General features: G+C 41.9%; 2 protein-coding genes across 7 annotated transcripts in view; one reads left to right on the top strand and one right to left on the bottom strand.

The window, feature by feature from the left end:
• Positions 1-438: 438 nt before the first annotated feature.
• Positions 439-6,104, bottom strand: PDHB (pyruvate dehydrogenase E1 subunit beta). Its single transcript, XM_007192336.3, has 10 exons — positions 5,964-6,104; positions 5,809-5,862; positions 4,188-4,295; positions 4,035-4,097; positions 3,892-3,927; positions 3,452-3,737; positions 2,916-3,026; positions 2,479-2,570; positions 1,285-1,426; positions 439-977 (listed from the first exon to the last, which is right to left on the bottom strand). Exons 1-10 carry the CDS (start codon positions 6,003-6,005, stop codon positions 832-834), a joined length of 1,080 nt encoding a protein of 359 aa, XP_007192398.1. The 5' UTR covers positions 6,006-6,104; the 3' UTR covers positions 439-831.
• A 37-nt stretch (positions 6,105-6,141) lies between these two features.
• Positions 6,142-19,352, top strand: part of KCTD6 (potassium channel tetramerization domain containing 6) — a 54,683-nt gene continuing 41,472 nt past the window's right edge. For all 6 annotated transcript variants that reach the window (XR_009009410.1, XR_009009409.1, XR_451957.2 and 3 more), the window contains exon 1: positions 6,142-6,431. The gene's annotated coding sequence lies outside the window, so the exon portion shown is untranslated. The remainder of the gene's footprint in view (positions 6,432-19,352) is intronic.

Below are 19,352 nucleotides of genomic sequence, written 5' to 3'. Positions count from 1 at the left end.
GAAAAGATTCACACAGTATTTCTAAGGTTTCCTCCCTACCTATTCTATCTCTATTTTCTTTTGTGTCGTATTTTCCCTCTTAATTAATAAGAGCTAACAATCCTGTCTTCCTGTTTTAATTAGGTACCACTTGTATGCTTCTATAACTAATTTAAATCTATCTTTTCCATCTCAGCTTCTGAAGAGGGCAGTGTATGGCAGAACGTGTGTTTGTTGGCAGTGGGAAAAATACCTGACACAGATTTTGGTTTAACTTTAAAGAGAACCTACTAGAATTAGGCATTTGAAGAGTCGAGGGGCAAGTTCCTGTTTTAAGTAAGTGATGCAGTCTAGGAGATTAATGATTACTGATTAGTTCCTGATGGCAGTAATTTCTTAACAGAATTTTAAGACTTCTATCCCACATTTATTATCTCAAGAATATAAAAATACAATTAGTCATAGTTAGGAATTCCTTTATTCCTTATCAAAACAGTCTAACAGTAAATGTAGATTATATGCTTTTATTTTTACATATAAGTTCTCTTTTTTTGGAGATATCTTTCATCAGGACTCTTGCCACATTTATACCTTGTCCTTCTAGTAAGAGGGTAAAATTTTACATTAATCGTATTCAAAGAACATGGCTATTGTAACAGACAAAGCGTGGAACCTAGGCAGGAGAGTGGAGAGTTTTTCCACAGACATATTTAAACTTCTTCCCAGTACAAAAACATCTGTGTTGTTGCTTTAGACATAACTTTACAAATCAAAAGGTCTTATAGGACAATCCAGATGAAATGTCATTAAGTATTTTAAGGAAATCCCAATGACTTGAAATTCAAGTCCAAGCTAGATATTTAATGTTTTCTTTATTGCAAATATGATGTCTTTAACCTGAGGTACAGAGTTGTCTTCTAGAACCTTTGCATAAGGCATAGGGACATCGGCACCAGTGACACGAACTACAGGAGCATCCAGAAAGTTGAACGCGGGGCCTAAGAGGAAAGGAGGCGCAAATGAGAGAGGCATGAAAAACCAGCTGAGCACCACCACCTCAGCATAGCAGGTATGGCTGCCCAGAGAAGGAAAATCTGAAGAAGGAAATCTGAAATCTGAAAGGAATGCTAATTACAGAGAATTGTTTCTGGTCTTGCTTTTTAAAACATTTACCCAAAGGAAAAATCCCAAGCTGACAAGTTGAAAATTCAAGTCATTTGACCACCCCTAGCTTTTGATTGTTTTGTCCTGTAACACAGTGTTTATTATGGTTTAACTGTTCTGGAATCAGTTTCTCTGAAATACCTTCCATGATCCTGGCACAGATTTCAGCTCCTACTCCAAACTGTGGCCAGCCTCCTTCCACAGTTACAAGGTGATTGGTCTTCATGACACTGGCTTCTATTGTTTCAATGTCCATTGGTCTGATGGTTCGCATATTTATCACCTAAACAGATAATAAATAGCTTTACAGAGCCACTTCCTCACAAATATAGTCTTATCCCCAAAATGCTACTTCCTTTCTTGTTTCCTGTTAATCTTTGGGTCTAGGGAAACATAATCTGCCCATTCATGAACAAAATGTCAAAAGGAAAACTAATTAAAACAAAAATCTTTATCTCTACTACAAGCATCTTTGGTCACTTACCGAACTCACTGATCCTCCCTTGGCCTTAACTTCCTCCTCATCAAAATAATAACTAACATGTGACTGCTTACCCTGTACCTGGCACTACACTAAGTATAATTCTACAACCACCCTGACGGGACAGTAAATGTATTATCCTCATTTTATAGCTGATGACAGAGATTTAGAGTATGTAACATGCCCAAGTGTAACTAGGAAGTGATACCTCCTGGTTATGAAAGGGTTAGACTCGATGACTTCTAAGTTTTCCCTTCTCCCAAACTCCAGCTCCAAGGTTGGATCTTAACTTGACAAAATACATACTAAAAAGATCCAGACCCTAGGTGGTAGAAGGCTAGGTATTTGAAAAGCAAGTAGGTTCCCAGCTTTAAGCAGAGGCAGAATTAAGTGACAAAGCAAGATTTTATACCTAATTAACCTGTTATAGAACTCAAACGCCTCTTTCTGGGTCTTAAACTTAAAGGGACCTTTCTGATTCTTTTTTTTTAATAAATTTATTTTTATTTATTTATTTTTGGCTGCGTTGGGTCTTTATTGCTGTGCATGGGCTTTCTCTAGTTGCAACAAGCGGGGGCTACACTTCGTTGTGGTGTGCAGGCTTCTCACTGTGGTGGCTTCTCTTGTTGTGGAGCACGGGCTCTAGGTGCGCGGGCTTCAGTAGTTGTGGCTCGCGGGCTCCAGAGCACAGGCTCAGTAGTTGTGGCACACGGGCTTAGTTCTCCACGGCATGTGGGATCTTCCCGAACCAGGGCTCGAACCTGCATCCCCTGCATTGGCAGGCGGATTCTTAACCACTGCGCCACCAGGGAAATCCCCTGATTTTTTTTAAGAACAAGTGAATATCCACTCACCTCACATTCAATTCCCTCTTTAGATAGCACCGTCGCAGCTTCTAAGCAGTGGCTCACAGGTCTTGAATGGGAAACTATGGTTACATTTGTCCCTGAAACAAAGTGGTCACAGATCAGAGGTCAGGTGAAACCAAAGACACTGTCCTGCTCTGCAGCCAGCTATGGTTCTTCTTCATTTTAGAATCTTAAACTCAACTACATTCCAGCGAGATGAGGAATGTGGCAGCCTTCCTAGAAACGAAATACAAATCTACTGGACCGAGATTTAGAAAAGAACAAATATATGCACAATCAGGGCATGACACATTTTAAACTTGAACTCATCCTATAATTTCCTAGTCAAAGTAAAGGGCAGTGACTTCTAGACTGAATTTGATGAACATAAATAGAGGGCACGGATTACAAATAATGTTTACATGTATACTAATTTCTCTTACCTTGCCTTTCTATTTTTGCTTTTCCAATAGGAATCAGAAAATCTTTTGACTGAGCCTCTGGGGGAAGTTCAAAAGGAACTCCATACATCAATTCATTCTCCAGCACCACCACTGCAAAATATAAATATTTAAACCAAAGTAACTACATGACTAAAAATGTATATGCAACACTATCATTCATATTGTGAAAAGTTTCACTGTGCTGATTAGGAAGCCTCATACCTATCGTGTCCAGTAGCCTTGAGGATGGTTTAAGTACAGACATCTGTAGTCTGGGCGATCCTGATTTTATCTATGGGGTTAAACCGGTGTTGTAGGTATGCAGCAAATTTCTCTGGTATCTAATTGGCCCCGTTATAGTCAGAAATAAGAAAAACACCACACTTTTTCCTATCTTTACTATATCTGTAAATCACTAACATTTTATATGATATGTCTAAGCCTAACTAGAAGTCTTCAATGGTTCCTTCCATGCATATATTTCATTTTTGTTCTTTAATGTTCAAAAGAGACCCACAACACGTCACGCTACTGACCTGGATTGTTATCCCGAATGGCTGATTTAATAAGTCCTTTTGCATCCTCTGAACTCCAGGGGCTGACCACCTTTAAGCCTGGGCAGTGCCCATACCAGGCAGCAAAGCACTGTGAGTGTTGGGCAGCTACGCCTGCTGAAGCGCCATTGGGCCCCCTGAAGACTATGGGCACAGGCTGAGAGCCCCCTGACATGTAGTAGGTCTTGGCAGCTGAGTTTATAACCTGGTCGATGGCTTGCATAGAGAAATTGAAGGTCATAAATTCACAAATGGGCCGCAACCCAGCCTGTCAAATCAAAAACATAGATGTTAAAAAGACTAGAAACAGCAATTTAGAGTGGCAAACCACCACTTCGCTCCCCCAACATTCAAGCAATATTTTTAAAAGGTCATGTTGAAAGTAATCTCTTTGCATAAGATTCATAAAGAGGACTACATACCATAGCAGCACCTACAGCAATTCCAGCAAAACCCATCTAGAACGTAAAATGCAAACATAAGTAAAAATCCACAAAAATTAGAACAGTGGGAACACTTTAATAGACATGCCCCTCAAAGGTCTGCTTCCTGATGGAAGGCTTACCTCAGATATGGGAGTGTCTATGATCCTCTTATCTCCATATTTCTTCCACAGGCCTCGACTAACCTACAATTAAGCAATGACCCCATTACTTTTAATTGTACTGGGGGCAAATGGCCACCTCAATTTTGTATAGCTTTCATGTATCTTGGTTACCTTATATGCCCCATCATATTGGGCAACTTCTTCCCCAAGTAGAAATACCTTCTCATCTCTTTCCAGCTCCTCATCCATACCTTGATTTATAGCCTCACGAACTGTCACCTGTCACAGGTATGGGAAAGCAGTCAATAAGCTACAGCATTACTTAGGATACTATTGAGATTCTCTCTCTTGACCTAGGCTGCCCACAGCACACAACGTAAAAACTATCACTAGAACAGGCTTCTCTTCAAAAGTTCAAAAAATTGAAAAAGTAACATTTCTATCACTCATAGCCAGTCTTTGATTGGATGTGTAAATGAGAAGTATACTGAACACTTTATTGATGTGCACCTAAGCTTAAGAAATCTGCTTGGGGCTTCCCTGGTGGCGCAGTGGTTGAGAGTCTGCCTGCCAATGCAGGGGACACGGGTTCGAGCCCTGGTCTGGGAAGATCCCACATGCCGCGGAGCAACTAGGCCCGTGAGCCACAATTACTGAGCCTGCGCGTCTGGAGCCTGTGCTCCACAACAGGAGAGGCCGCGACAGTGAGAGGCCTGCGCACCGCAATGAGGAGTGGCCCCCGCTTGCCGCAACTAGAGAAAGCCCTCACACAGAAACGAAGACCCAACACAGCCATAAATAAAATAAATAAATAAATAAATAAAATTAAAAAAAAAAAAAAGAAATCTGCTTGCTGGCCAGACCAGTTCATAGGTGGCTTCCTAAGTAGAGAAGTGTACTAGTTAATTTTATTTCCACATCTGGTACACTGTGGGGCAGAGAACAGTCAAGGAAGCCTAAATACTACTACATATTGAGCACTCACTAGGTGCCAGGCACTGCCAAACACTTTGCCTTCAGGATGTAGGAGTTATTTTACTACACAGGTTGGTAGAATCCTCCAGTAACAAAAAGGGGAAGAGAGGGCAATTCCTCAAAACGCTGAACACAGAATTACCATGTAATCTAACAATTCCACTTCTAGATATAGACCCAAAGAACTGAAAAGCAGGGACTCAGATAATCGCACACCAATGTTCACAGCAGCATTATTCACAAATCCAACAGGTGGAAACAACCCAAATGTCCATCAAAGATGAATGGATAAGCAAAATGTGGTATATGCCTACAACGGAATATTTATTCAGCCTTAAAAAGGAATGAAATTCTGACACATGCTACAACATGGATGAACCCTGAAAACATGCTAAGTGAAATAAGCCAGACATAATAGGACAAATGCTGTATGAGTCCATATATAGGAGGTCCCTAGAATAAATTAATAGGCACAGAACGTACAATAGAGGTTACCAGGGGCTAATGGGAAATGGAGAGTTATTGTTCAATGGGTACAGTTTCTGTTTGGGATGATGATAAAGTTCTGGTGGTGAATGGACAACGTGGTGAATGTACTTAGTCCCACTGCATACACAGTTTAAAAGGGTAAATTTTGTTATGTATATTTTACCACAATAAAAAATTTTAAAGGGGAGAGTGAGGGAAAAAGCGTCAAGTCTAGTTCCCTCAGATCGGACATCTGATTCCCCTGAGCCTCGCGCGGGTGACATGCGGCCCCAGCCTCCGCGCCGGGACGAGGGGCCTCGCCGGCCCGGCTAGCGTCCAGGCCAGTTACCTGCAGTGCAGCCGGCGCGGTCCGGTGGAAGCGCCTCCTCAGCAGCCCGGAGACCTGGCGGGGAAAGAGAGAGAGAGAGAGAGAGAGGACGCTCAGAGGGGACGCAGACTGGGCAGAGATCGCGCAGGGTCATGTGCCCGAGAGCTGCTGCCGACCTGCTCAAGGGGTCTCCGCGTCAACCCAGCCACCACCGCCATCTTGACCGTGTCCTCTAGCCGCCGCCGAATGACAACACAGCAGGGACGCGGGCTACTCAGGCCCCATTTCCCCTGCCGGCGCGGGCCAATGGCAGGGCACGGCGTCTGCGTGCCCCGCCTCCCAGGGCGCCGGGGGCCGAGGGGCGGGGCCGAGGAGGCGTGTCGGGGGTCTCGCCACTCAGCCTGAGGCAACCTGGGATCAACGTTATTGAGAGCTGGCGGCTGCTGGCGCGCCGGTTGCACGCTGGGAGCACGTCCCTGCGTGTTGCTACGTGGATCGCGGGGACCAAAAATCAGACTCTAAGAAGCATAACTCGAGGCCGAGGGACGTTCAGAATTAGGCCAGGCTTCTGCAGGCGCTGAAATTCTTTGGTACGAAGTAGCCCTTTTACACAGTTTGGTGACTGGGGATTTACAGTCTTAGAGGTGAGCCTAAGTTCTCTTGGAAGCACTGTCTGTTCGTTCTCTTTTTTTTTTTTTAACATCTTTATTGGAGTATAATTGCTTTACAATGGTGTGTTAGTTTCTGCTGTATAACAAAGTGAAGCAGCTATACATATACGTAATCCCCATAGCTCCTCCCTCTTGCGTCTCCCTCCCACCCTCCCTATCCCACCCCTGTAGGTGGACACAAGGCACCAAGCTGATCTCCCTGTGCTATGCAGCTGCTTCCCACTAGCTATCTATTTTACATTTGGTAGTGTATATATGTCCATGCCACTCCCTCACTTCGTCCCAGCTTACCCTTCCCCCTCCCCATGTCCTCAAGTCCATTCTCTACGTCTGCGTCTTTATTCCTGTCCTGCCCCTAGGTTCTTCAGAACCTTTTTTTTTTTTTTTTTTAGATTCCATATATATGTGTTAGCATACGGTATTTGTTTTTCTCTTTCTGACTTACTTCACTCTGTATGACAGACTCTAGGTCCATCCACCTCACTACAAATAACTCAATTTCGTTTCTTTTCATGGCTGAGTAATATTCCATTGTATATATGTGCCACATCTTTATCCATTCGTCTGTCGATGGACTTTTAGGTTGCTTCCATGTCCTGGCTATTGTAAATAGTGCTGCAGTGAACATTGTGGTACATGACTCTTTGAATTATGGTTTTCTCAGGGTATAATGTCCAGTAGTGGGATTGCTGGGTCATATGGTAATTCTATTTTTAATTTTTTTAAGGAACCTCCATACTGTTCTCCATAGTGGCTGTATCAATTTACATTCCCACCAACAGTGCAAGAGGGTTCCCTTTTCTCCACACCCTCTCCAGCATTTATTGTTTGTAGATTTTTTGATGATGGCCATTCTGACTGGTGTGAGGTGATACCTCACTGTAGTTTTGATTTGCATTTCTCTAATGATTAGTGATGTTGAGCATCCTTTCATGTGTTTGTTGGTAATCTGTATATCTTCTTTGGAGAAATGTCTGTTTAGGTCTTCTGCCCATTTTTGGATTGGGTTGTTTGTGTTTTTGATATTGAGCTGCATCAGCTGCTTGTATATTTTGGAGATTAATCCTTTGTGAGTTGCATTGTTTGCAAATATTTTCTCCCATTCTGAGGGTTGTCTTTTCATCTTGTTAATGGTTTCCTTTGCTGTGCAAAAGCTTTTAAATTTCATTAGGTCCCATTTGTCTATTGTTCTTTTTATTTCCATTTCTCTAGGAGGTGGGTCAAAAAGGATCTTGCTGTGATTTATGTCAAAGAGTGTTCTGCCTTTGTTTTCCTCTAAGAGTCTGATAGTGTCTGGCCTTACATTTAGGTCTTTAATCCATTTTGAGTTTATTTTTGTGTATGGTGTTAGGGAGTGTTCTAATTTCATTCTTTTACATGTAGCTGTCCAGTTTTCCCAGCACCACTTATTGAAGAGGCTGTCTTTTCTCCATTGTATGTTCTTGCCTCCTTTAGCAGAGATAAGGTGACCAAATGTGCGTGGGTTTATCTCTTGGGCTTTCTATCCTGTTCCATTGATCTATGTTTCTGTTTTTGTGCCAGTACCATACTGTCTTGATTAATGTAGCTTTGTAGTATAGTCTGAAGTCAAGGGAGCCTGATTTCTCCAGCTCTGTTTTTCTTTCTCAACATTGCTTTGGCTATTCGGGGTCTTTTGTGTTTCCATACAAATTGTGAAATTTTTGTCTAGTTCTGTGAAAAATGCCATTGGTAGTTTCATAGGGATTGCACTGAATCTGTAGATTGCTTTGGGTAGCATACTCATTCTCACAATGTTGTTTCTTCCAGTCCAAGAACATAGTATATCTCTCCATCTGTTTGTATCATCTTTAATTTCTTTCATCAGTGTCTTATAGTTTTCTGCATACAGGTCTTTTGTCTCCTTAGGTAGGTTTATTCCTAGGTATCTAGGTATTTTATTCTTTTTGTTGCAATGGTAAAGGGGAGTGTTTCCTTAACTTCTCTTTCAGATTTTTCATCATTAGTGTATAGGAATGCAAGAGATTTCTGTGCCTTAATTTTGTATCCTGCTATTTTACCATATTCATTGATTAGCTCTATTAGTTTTCTGGTAGCATCTTTAGGATTCTCTATGTATAGTGTCATGTCATCTGCAAACAGTGACAGCTTTACTTCTTCTTTTCCAATTTGGATTCCTTTTATTTCTTTTTCTTCTCTGATTGCTGTGGCTAAAACTTCCAAAACTATGCTGAATAATAGTGGTGAGAGTGGGCAACCTTGTCTTGTTCCTGATCTTAGTGGAAATGGTTTCAGTTCTTCACCATTGAGAACGATGTTGGCTGTGGGTTTGTCATATACGGCCTTTATTATGTTGAGATAAGTTCCCTCTATGCCTACTTTCTGGAGGGTTTTTAACATAAGTGGGTGTTGCATTTTGTCAAAAGCTTTTTCTGCATCTATTGAGATTATCATATAGTTTTTATTCTTCAGTTAGTTAATATGGTGTATCGCATTGATTGAGTTGCATATATTGAAGAATCCTTGCATTCCTGGGATAAACCCCATTTGATCATGGTGTATGATCCTTTTATGTGCTGTTGGATTCTGTTTGCTAGTATTTTGTTGAGGATTTTTGCATCTATGTTCATCACTGATGTTGGCCTGTAGTTTTCTTTTTTTGTGACATCTTTATTTGGTTTTGGTATCAGGGTGATGGTGGCCTTGTAGAATGAGTTTGGGAGTGTTCCTCCTTCTGCTATATTTTGGAAGAGTTTGAGAAGGATAGATGTTAGCTCTTCTCTAAATGTTTGATAGAATTCGCCTGTGAAGCCATCTGGTCCTGGACGTTTGTTTGTTGGAAGATTTTTAATCACAGTTTCAATTTCAGTGCTTGTGATTAGTCTGTTTATATTTTCTATTTCTTCCTGGTTCAGTCTCAGAAGGTTGTGCTTTTATAAGAATTTGTCCATTTCTTCCAGGTTGTCCATTTTATTGGCATAGAGTTGCTTGTAGTAATCTCTCATGATCCTTTGTATTTCTGCAGTGTCAGTTGTTACTTCTCCTTTTTCATTTCTAATTCTATTGATTTGAGTCTTCTGCCTTTTTTTCTTGATGAGTCTGGCTAATGTTTTATCAATTTTGTTTATCTTCTCAAAGAACCAACCTTTAGTTTTATTGATCTTTGCTATTGTTTCCTTCATTTCTTTTTCATTTATTTCTGATCTGATCTTTATGATTTCTTTCCTTCTGCTAACTTTGGGGTTTTTTTTGGTTCTTCTTTCTCTAATTGCTTTAGGTTGTTTATTTGAGATTTTTCCTGTTTCTTGAGGTAGGATTGTATTGCTATAAACTTCCCTCTTAGAACTGCTTTTGCTGCATCCCATAGGTTTTGGGTCATCATGTTTTCATTGTCATTTGTTTCTAGGTATTTTTTGATTTCCTCTTTGATATCTTCAGTGATCTCTTGGTTATTTAGTAGTGTATTGTTTAGCTTCCATGTGTTTTTATTTTTTACATGATTTTTCCAGTAATTGATATCTAGTCTCGTAGCATTGTGGTCGGAAAAGATACTTGATACAATTTTCAATTTTCTTAAATTTACCAAGGCTTGATTTGTGACCCAAGATATGATCTATCCTGGAGAATGTTCCATGAGCACTTGAGAAGAAAGTGTATTCTGTTGCTTTTGGATGGAATGTCCTATAAATATCAATTAAGTGCATCTTGTTTAATGTGTCATTTAAAGCTTGTGTTTCCTTATTTATTTTCATTTTGGATGATCTGTCCATTGGTGAAAGTGGGGTGTTAAAGTCCCCTACTATGATTGTGTTACTGTCGATTTCCCCTTTTATGGCTGTTAGCATTTGCCTTATGTATTGAGGTGCTCCTATGTTGGGTGCATAAATATTTACAATTGTTATATCTTCTTCTCTGATTGATCCCTTGATCATTATGTAGTGTCCTTCTTTGTCTCTTGTAATAGTCTTTATTTTAAAGTCTGTTTTATCTGATATGAGAATTGCTACTCCAGCTTTCTTTTGATTTCCATTTGCATGGAATATCTTTCTCCATCCCCTCACTTGCAGGCTGTATGTATCCCTAGGTCTAAAGTGGGTTTCTTGTAGACAGCATATATATGGGTCTTGTTTTTGTACCCATTCAGCCAGTCTATGTCTTTTGGTTGGAGCATTTAATCCATTTACATTTAAGGTAATTATCAATATGTATGTTCCTATTACTATTTTCTTAATTGTTTTGGGTTTGTTATTGTAGGTCTTTTCCTTCTCTTTGGTTTCCTGCCTAGAGAAGTTCCGTTAGCATTTGTTGTAAAGCTAGTTTGGTGGTGCTGAATCCTCTTAGCTTTTGTTTGCCTGTACAGGTTTTAATTTCTCCATCCAATCTGAATGAGATCCTTGCTGGGTAGAGTAATCTTGGTTGTATGTTTTTCCCTCTTATCACTTTAAATATGTCCTGCCACTCCCTTCTGGCTTGCAGAGTTTCTGCTGAAAGATCAGCTGTTAACCTTATGGGGATTCCCTTGTATGTTATTTGTTGCTTTTCCCTTGCTGCTTTTAATATATTTTCTTTGAATTTAATTTTTGATAGTTTGATTAATATGTCTTGATGTGTTTCTCCTTGGATTTATCCTGTATGGGACTCTCTGTGCTTCCTGGACTTGATTGACTATTTCCTTTCCCGTATTAGGGAAGTTTTGAACTATCATCTCTTCAAATATTTTCTTAGTCCCTTTCTTTTTCTCTTCTTCTTCTGGGACCCCTATAATTTGAATGTTGGTGCATTTAGTGTTGTCCCAGAGGTCTCTGAGACTGTCCTCAATTCTTTTCATTCTTTTTTCTTTATTCTGCTCTGTGGTAGTTATTTCCACTATTTTATCTTCCAGGTCACTTATCCATTCTTCTGCCTCAGTTATTCTGCTACTGATTCCTTCTAGAGAACTTTAAATTTCATTTATTGTGTTGTTCATCACTGTTTGTTTGCTCTTTAGTTCTTCTAGGTCCTTGTTAAATGTTTCTTGTATTTTCTCCATTCTATTTCCGAGATTTTGGATCGTCTTTACTATCATTACTCTGAATTCTTTTTTCAGGTAGACTGCCTATTTCCTCTTCATTTGTTTGGTCTGGTGGGTTTTTACTTTGCTTCTTCATCTGCTGTGTATTCCTCTGTTTTCTCATTTTGCTTAACTTACTGTGTTTGGGGTCTCCTTTTCACAGGCTGTAGGTTCGTAGTTCCCGATGTTTTTGATGTCTGCTCCCAGTGGGTAAGGTTGGTTCAGTGGGTTGTGTAGGCTTCCTGGTGGAGGGGACTGGTGCCTGTGTTCTGGTGGGTGAGGCTGGATGTTGTCTTTCTGGTGGGCAGGACCATGTCCAGTGGTGTGTTTTGGGGCGTCTGTGAACTTAGTATGATTTTAGGCAGCTTCTCTGGCTATGGGTGGGGTTGTGTTCCTGTCTTGCTAGTTGTTTGGCATGGGGTGTCCAGCACTGGAGCTTGCTGGTCATGGAGTGGAGCTGGGTCTTAGCGTTGAGACGGAGATCTCTGGGAGAGTTCTCACCTATTGATATTATGTGGGGCCGGGAGGTGTCTGGTGGTCCAATGTCCTGAACTCAGCTCTCCCTGCTCAGGGGCTCAGACCTGACACCCGGCTGGAGCACCAAGACCCTGTCAGCCACATGGCTAGGTATGTGGGGAGTTTCTTGCCTTTTGGGAAGTCTGAGGTTTTCTGCCACTGTTCAGTAGGTGTTCTGTAGGATTGTTCCACATGTAGATGTATTTTTGATGTATCTGTGGGGAGGAAAGTGATCTCTACGTCTTACTCCTCTGCCATCTTGAAGGTCCTCTTCTCTGTTGGTTCTTTAGAATGTGAACAAGAGCTTTCATGTGTGCCAGGCATTGTGTTATTTAATTCTCACAAGAACCCTCTCAGGTAATTAGTGTTATTATTATGGGCTCCATTTCTCAGGTGGGTAGACTGAAGCTGGGATTGGTTAAATGAGCCAGGATTTGGCTTTAGGATTGTCTGACTCTGAAGGGTAATCTTTTCCCACTGCTTCCTAAAGTGGAAGTTGGGGTCCCGCCTGGGAGGGAGTTACAACAACCCGCATTTAGAGAGGGACTTATGGGGCCAAACACCCTACTAGGGAAGCCTCCTCTCCTTGGTCTCATTTCGACTGGGGTGGGGCTAGGAGGTGGGGAGGGGGTGGGGGGTGTCAAGTGGGACCTCTGGGGACTCCCTCAGTCCTCACTCTTCCCCAGGACATTCCAAAAACTTTTCTAAGGGCTGCGGGCTGCTGGTCTGCAACCTCAGAATCTGGGTTTACTGTAAGGGCTCTGGGAAGCCAGTGCAGCAGGGCAGCGACTAGGTCACAGGAGTGGGTCTGATTGCTGAGTGAGAATGAAAAGAGGGGGATGAGCAGGGAGACCCCAGGGAGTCTTTGGCAGAGGGAGAGCTGGTCTAGAGGGCAGTTTCAGCATGAAGAGGAGGGGACAGGTTTGAGATCTATTTCAGACTGGAATCAATAGGATTGCCGTGAGGAAAGGGGAAGAGTGGAGGAAGGTTTTGGGGTTTTTTGTTGTTGTTGGATGGAGGGGGGGAGCCTGAGAGCAGGTGGGAGGTAAGAATCCATTCTGAATAAGCTGTATTTAGATGACTGGATCATACCCAGCTTGAATATGGAAGCTTGGAGCTAGAGGCTAGGTAGCGCTAGAGAAATAAATTTGGGCGCAGCTGCATAGAGATGGCCTTTAGTCTCTGGGCCTCTGCTTCATCGTCTTTAAAATGGAGAGAGAGTCTCTAAGGTATGAAGTCAAGACCTTCTGTCTCCCTCATCTGGCACCGTCCTCTAGTCCCTTCAGTCTGTGGACTGAAATAAAAGCGCACAATGTGAGAGCTGTGAGTTTCGTTTTATTTGGGGATGTACTGAGGACTATAGCCCAGGAGACTGCCTCTCAGATGGGGCTGAGGAACTGCTCCGAACCGGTAAGAGGGGAGGTCAGCACATACATGATTTTGGAGAAGGGTATGCAGTCAAGCACACATCTTGGTAGAAGGTTACTGCTAGTCATGAGTAGATATTTTAGTTAATGATTTTTTTTTAAAATAAATTTATTTATTTATTTTTGCCTGTGTTGGATCTTCGTTTCTGTGCGAGGGCTTTCTCTAGTTGTGGCGAGCGGGGGCCACTCTTCATCGCGGTGTGCGGGCCTTTCACTGTCGCGGCCTCTCTGTTGCAGAGCACAGACTCCAGACGCACAGGCTCAGTAGTTGTGGCTCACGGGCCTAGTTGCTCCGCGGCATGTGGGATCTTCCCAGACCAGGGCTCGAACCCGTGTCCCCTGCATTGGCAGGCAGATTCTCAACCACTGCACCACCAGGGAAGCCCTAGTTAATGATTTTTAGTGCTTTTCTAAGTATAGTAAGATGCAAGAAATTGGGTTCATAAATTTTTCTCCTGAAACTATTTATTTGAAGGCCTGTTTCGCCAGTTTTCTCAGAGCATAGAGTGCCTCATTGTCAGTCTCTGTCCTGAACACCTTTCAGGGTATGTTGATGGTCAGAGACTGCAGTGGCTAATGACTCAATACTTGTAGAGCACGATGGTGAGCAACATTCTCTACTTGGCAAGTTCTTGGCAGGAGACCCCAGCAGTTTCCAGACAGCCACGGCGTCCCTGGGAAATCCCTGAATTTGAGATGTCAGCCCTCACGGATTCCTGGGTTCTACTCAGAATGAAAATGTGTGTCAGTTCTCCCACCACTCCTGTCTGTCCCACCATCCAGCACTAAAAGATTTCAGGATTGGGAATTCCCTGGCAGTCCAGTGGTTAGGGCTCCACATTCCACTGCAGGGGCATGGGTTCAACCCCTGGTTGGGGAACTAAGATCCCACAAGCCATGCAGCATGGCCCAAAAAAAAAAAAGATTTCAGGATTAAAATTACAAAGCAAAAGGAGACATCAGGTAAGGGAACAGTGACCCAAAGAGAAGCCAGAATCCTGTCCTTTGATCTAGACAAAGGACAGGACTTTTGGGCTGTATTTACACAGAGATCCCAAAAAGCCAGGAACCCTGAGTCCTTGCAGCTAGTCTGGCCAGTTTAGTCAGGAAGGCCGCGGCGACTCCAGAGGACTCAGCTGGCCTCAGGTGAGAATTTCCTTTTAAAACAATGACTGTGGACATTTCAGACACATTGAGTATCTTCATCAGTATATGTGCTTTCCTTTTAAACTCTATAAATGGCCAGTTTGGAAAAGCTAGGCATAATTTTATGTTTCGGAGTAAAAAGCACAAAAGATGGAAGTGCTGAATTTTATTTTATTTTATCATTAGTTTTTTAATAAACTTATTTATTTATTTTTTTGATGTGTTGGGTCTTTGTTGCTGCGTGTGGGCTTCCTCTAGTTGCAGCGAGTGGCGGGGCTACTCTTTGTTGTGGTGCACAGGCTCCTCATTGCAGTGGCTTCTCTTGTTGCGGAGCACGGGCTCTAGGTGCGTGGGCTTCAGTAGTTGTGGCACGCGGCCTCAGTAGTTGTGGCTCACGGGCTCTAGAGCGCAGGCTCGGTAGTTGTGGTGCACGGACTCAGTTGCTCTGCGGCATGTGGGATCTTCCCAGACCAGGGCTTGAACCCGTGACACCTGCATTGGCAGGTGGATTCTTAACCACTGCGCGACCAGGGAAGTAACAGAAGTGCTGAATTTTAAATCCGTTATCTTTTTAAAGCCACTCTACATTTATATGCTCGCTGGATTTTACAGAAAGGGATTGGAAAGTGTAAGTTGGCCAACTAGGCCACTTTTCTCTTGGAATTAAATCTTCCCAAAGTTCCAGGAACATTTGTCCTCCAGTCTCTTTGGGTTGTCAGTCATCAGAAAGTCCTTTATCCAAAGTTTTCAATCTCCACAGGCTTGACCAATATTTTTTTTGTGGTGGTTTTTTTTTGTTTGTTTGTATTTTGGTCATTGCAAGTAAGGTTTATTAAAGAGGACTTCTCGCTCCTCCATCTTTTTAGGTGTAACTTAAACACAGTAAAATGCACATTTCCACCACCCCAGAAAGTTCTCTCATGTCTCCTCTTAAGTTATTCCCCACGTATCACCTCACAGGCAAACACAGATCTGGTTTCCATAGTCATATTTCTGTTGGCCTGTTTTAGAACTTGAAACAAATGGAGTTATACACCGTGTGCTCTTGTGTCTGGCTTATTTAGCTCAGCAAAATGTTACTGAGATTGATTCATCCATGTTAAGTATTAATAATTTACTCCTCTTTTTTTTTTCTCATAAATTTTTCTCTTGAGAGATCTTAAGACTCACAAGAAGAACAAAAATACAAAGAGTGTGCAGGAGTTTTCATATACCTTCCAACCAGCTTTGCCCAATGGTAATATTTTTTATAACCATAGTACGTTGTCAAAACCCAGAATTTAACATTAGTACAATACTATTAACTCAAGTAGACACTTTATTCAGCTTTCACCAATTTTTATATGCATTTGTGTGTGTGTGTGTGTGTGTGTAGTACTATGGAAATTTATCATAAGTACAAATTCATGTAACCACCAGCACAGTCAGAATATAGAATTTTTCCATCACTACAGAGAAACTCCCTCGTGTTACCTCATAGATACACCTTCTCCAACCCCTAACTCCTGGTAACCACTAATCTCTTCTCAAACACTATAATTTGTTATTTCATGGAATCATGCAATATGTAACTCTTTGCAATTGACTATTGTCACTCAGCCTAATGCCCCAAGATCCGTGCAAGTAGTTGCATGTATCAACATTTCATTCTTTTTTATTGCTTAACAGCTGTATGGCTATATCAGTTTATCCATTCATCCACTGAAGGACTTCTGGGTTGTATTCAGTTTTAGCTATTTCCAATACAGCTGCTGTGAACATTGGTTTACAGGTTTTTGTGTGAACATAAATTTTTATTTCTTTAGGTATCCAGCAGTATGATTGTATGTTAAGTGTATGTTTAACTTTTAAGAAATTGCCATACTGTTCTTCCAGAGTGGCTGTACCATTTTAGGGTTCCTCCAGCAATGTAGGAGACATCCAGTTGCTCTGGGGTCATTGCCAGCACCTGATATTGTCAATAATTTTTATTTCAGACATTCTAATAGATATATAGTGATATCCCTCGTGATTTTGATTTGCATTTCCCTAATATTTAATGATGTTGAACACCTTTCTACATACTTACTTGCCATCCATCTTTGGTGAAGTGTCTGTTCAAGATTTTTGCTCATATTCTAATTAGATTGTTTTATATAGTGATAAAATATGAATAACATAAAATTTACCATTTTAACCTTTTTTTTTTTTTTTTGGCTGTGTTGGGTCTTCGTTGCTGTGCGCGGGCTTTCTCTAGTTGTGGCGAGCGGGGGCTACTCTTCGTTGTGGTGCGTGGTGGCTTCTCATTGCAGAGCATGGGCTCTAGGCACGTGGGCTTCAGTAGTTGTGGCACGCGGGCTCAGTAGCTCTGCAGCATGTAGGATCTTCCCGGACCAGGGCTCGAACCCGTGTCCCCTGCACTGACAGGCAGATTCTTAACCACTGCACCACCAGGGAAGCCTTTTTTAACCATTTTTTAAAAAATAAATTTATTTTATTTTATTTATTTTGGGCTGCGTTGGGTCTTCATTGCTGCATGCAGGCTTTCTCTAGTTGCGGCAAGCGGGGGTACTCTTAGTTGCGGTGCGTGGGCTTCTCATTGCGGTGGCTTCTCTTGTTGCGGAGCACAGGCTCTAGGCGCGTAGGCTCAGTAGTTGTGGCTCGTGGGCTTAGTTGCTCTGTGGCATGTGGGATTTTCCCGGACCAGGGCTCGAACCCGTGTCCCCTGCACTGGCAGGTGGATTCTTAACCACTGTGCCACCAGGGAAGTCCCTTAACCATTTTCAAGTGTACAGTTCAGTGGCATTAAGTGATTTCACACTGCTGTTGAATTACCATCGCCATCCATCTCCAGAACTTTTTCATTTTCCCAAAAGGAGACTCTCTATCCCATTTCTGAGCAAAATATCTTTTATAATTTTTGCATATTTTATTCCAGTATATCCATATACACTTTGTTTTGTATTTTATTTTAAATTTCAAAAATGTTTTGAATAGGAAATTCATCCCATTGCAGGAAAAAAAATTCAAGTAGTACAGAAAGGTACGAAGTAATCGTCCTTCCTGCTCCTGAACCTCAGTTACACTGCCTCTGCCCCCTGCCACGGCAGCCACCGTTACTCATTTCTTCTGTCTGTTTACAGAGAAGGGCTATTTATGTATAAGCCCTTTCTTTACACAAATGTTAGGTTTTTAAAAATATTTTTTTAATGAGCATATAGTAAAATTAAATGTGTGTGTGTGTGTGTGTTTCTAAGCTGGTATAGATTTGGGTAATGACAGCCACAATCAGCATACACAATGGCTCTATGACCCCCAAAACTCCCTCTGGCTGTCCTTGTGACACCACACCCTCCATCCCTAATGCCTGACAACCCCTAACCTGTGTCTCTGTTGCCACACTATTGCCTTTTCCAGAATGTTATACAAATGCAATCACACAGTATATAACTTTTTGAGACTGGCTTCTTTCACTCAACACAATGCCTTTGCGATTCACCTGTGTTGTCACGTGTGTGGATAGTCCATTCTTTTTTATTGCGAGTAGTATTCTGTTCTATGCATGCACCACAGTTTGTTCATCCATTTACCTGTTAAAGGACATTTTAGTTGTTCCCAGTTTTTGGTGATGATGAATAGAGTTAATATAAAATTTTTGTACAGAATTTTGTATGAACATACATTCTCATTTCTCTACCATGCGATATTGGGATTGCTGGCTCATATGCAAGTGTATATTTAACTTTTAAGAGACTGTCAAACTGTTTTCTGGAGTACCATTTTGTATTCTCAACAACAGTGTATGAGAGTCCCAGTTGTTCCACATCCTCACCAACTCTTGATGTTATAATTTGTCTGTTTTTGTTTTTTGCCTTTCTAATGGGTGTGCAGTGATATCTCATCATGGTTTTGATTTTCATTTCTCTAATGGCTAATGATGTTTAGTATCTCTTCGTTTGCTTATTAGCCATTTGTATATCATCTTTGGTAAAATGTCTGTTTAAGTCTTTGCCCATTTTTTCTTGGGTTGTTTGTTTTCTTAAGGTTGAGTTTTACATATATATGTGTGTGTGTGTGTGTGTGTGTGTGTGTGTGTGTGTGTGTGTTTGTATGTATATGTATATATTCTGGATATAAGCTGTATGTTGAATATGCGATTAGCAAATACAGTCATCCCTTGCTTTCTGCGAAGGTGTTGTTTCCAGAACCTCTCCCATCCTGAGGTTACCTAAATTTGTGAATGCTCAAGTCCCTTATAGTAGTGAGACAGGCTAGGACCTGGGATCTGGGACCCTCTACTGGAGTGCTTGCACCTGGACAAACGTCTCCTTCGGCAATAAAATACAAAGAAAGTATAAGGGACTAAAAATAACTGCATGCATGTGCAGTTGGGGCAAAGTGTGAACAGTAAGATGCAAAAAGGCCAAACCCCAACTGCCACTTCTGAGGTGCCCAGAGCAAAAGCAGGGTACCCTGATGATCCCTGCACACAGCACCACCAAGGGGGTGGGCAGAACATCTAAGCCAGCCCGCCTCTAGCCTTACCCCATTTAAGGAGCCAGCTCACCACCCCCCTCGGAGAGTGAGCAAGGGTAGCTGTTACTTGTTCTCACTCCCTCGTGCTGCAGCCCGAGTCCCAATAAAGCCTTGCCCGAATTCCTTGTCCGGCCTCTTATCAATTTCTAACAGTAGGACCTCTGACACAATCCTCTGTTGGTTGAATCTGCAGGTGTGGAATCTGTGGATACTGAGGGCCCACTGTATTTTCTCCCAGTCTGTGACATATCTCTTCATTCT

This window comes from Balaenoptera acutorostrata, chromosome 10 (assembly GCF_949987535.1).
Source record: "Balaenoptera acutorostrata chromosome 10, mBalAcu1.1, whole genome shotgun sequence".
Lineage (NCBI taxonomy): Eukaryota > Metazoa > Chordata > Mammalia > Artiodactyla > Balaenopteridae > Balaenoptera > Balaenoptera acutorostrata.
This window is presented reverse-complemented; position numbering and strand designations above follow the sequence as displayed.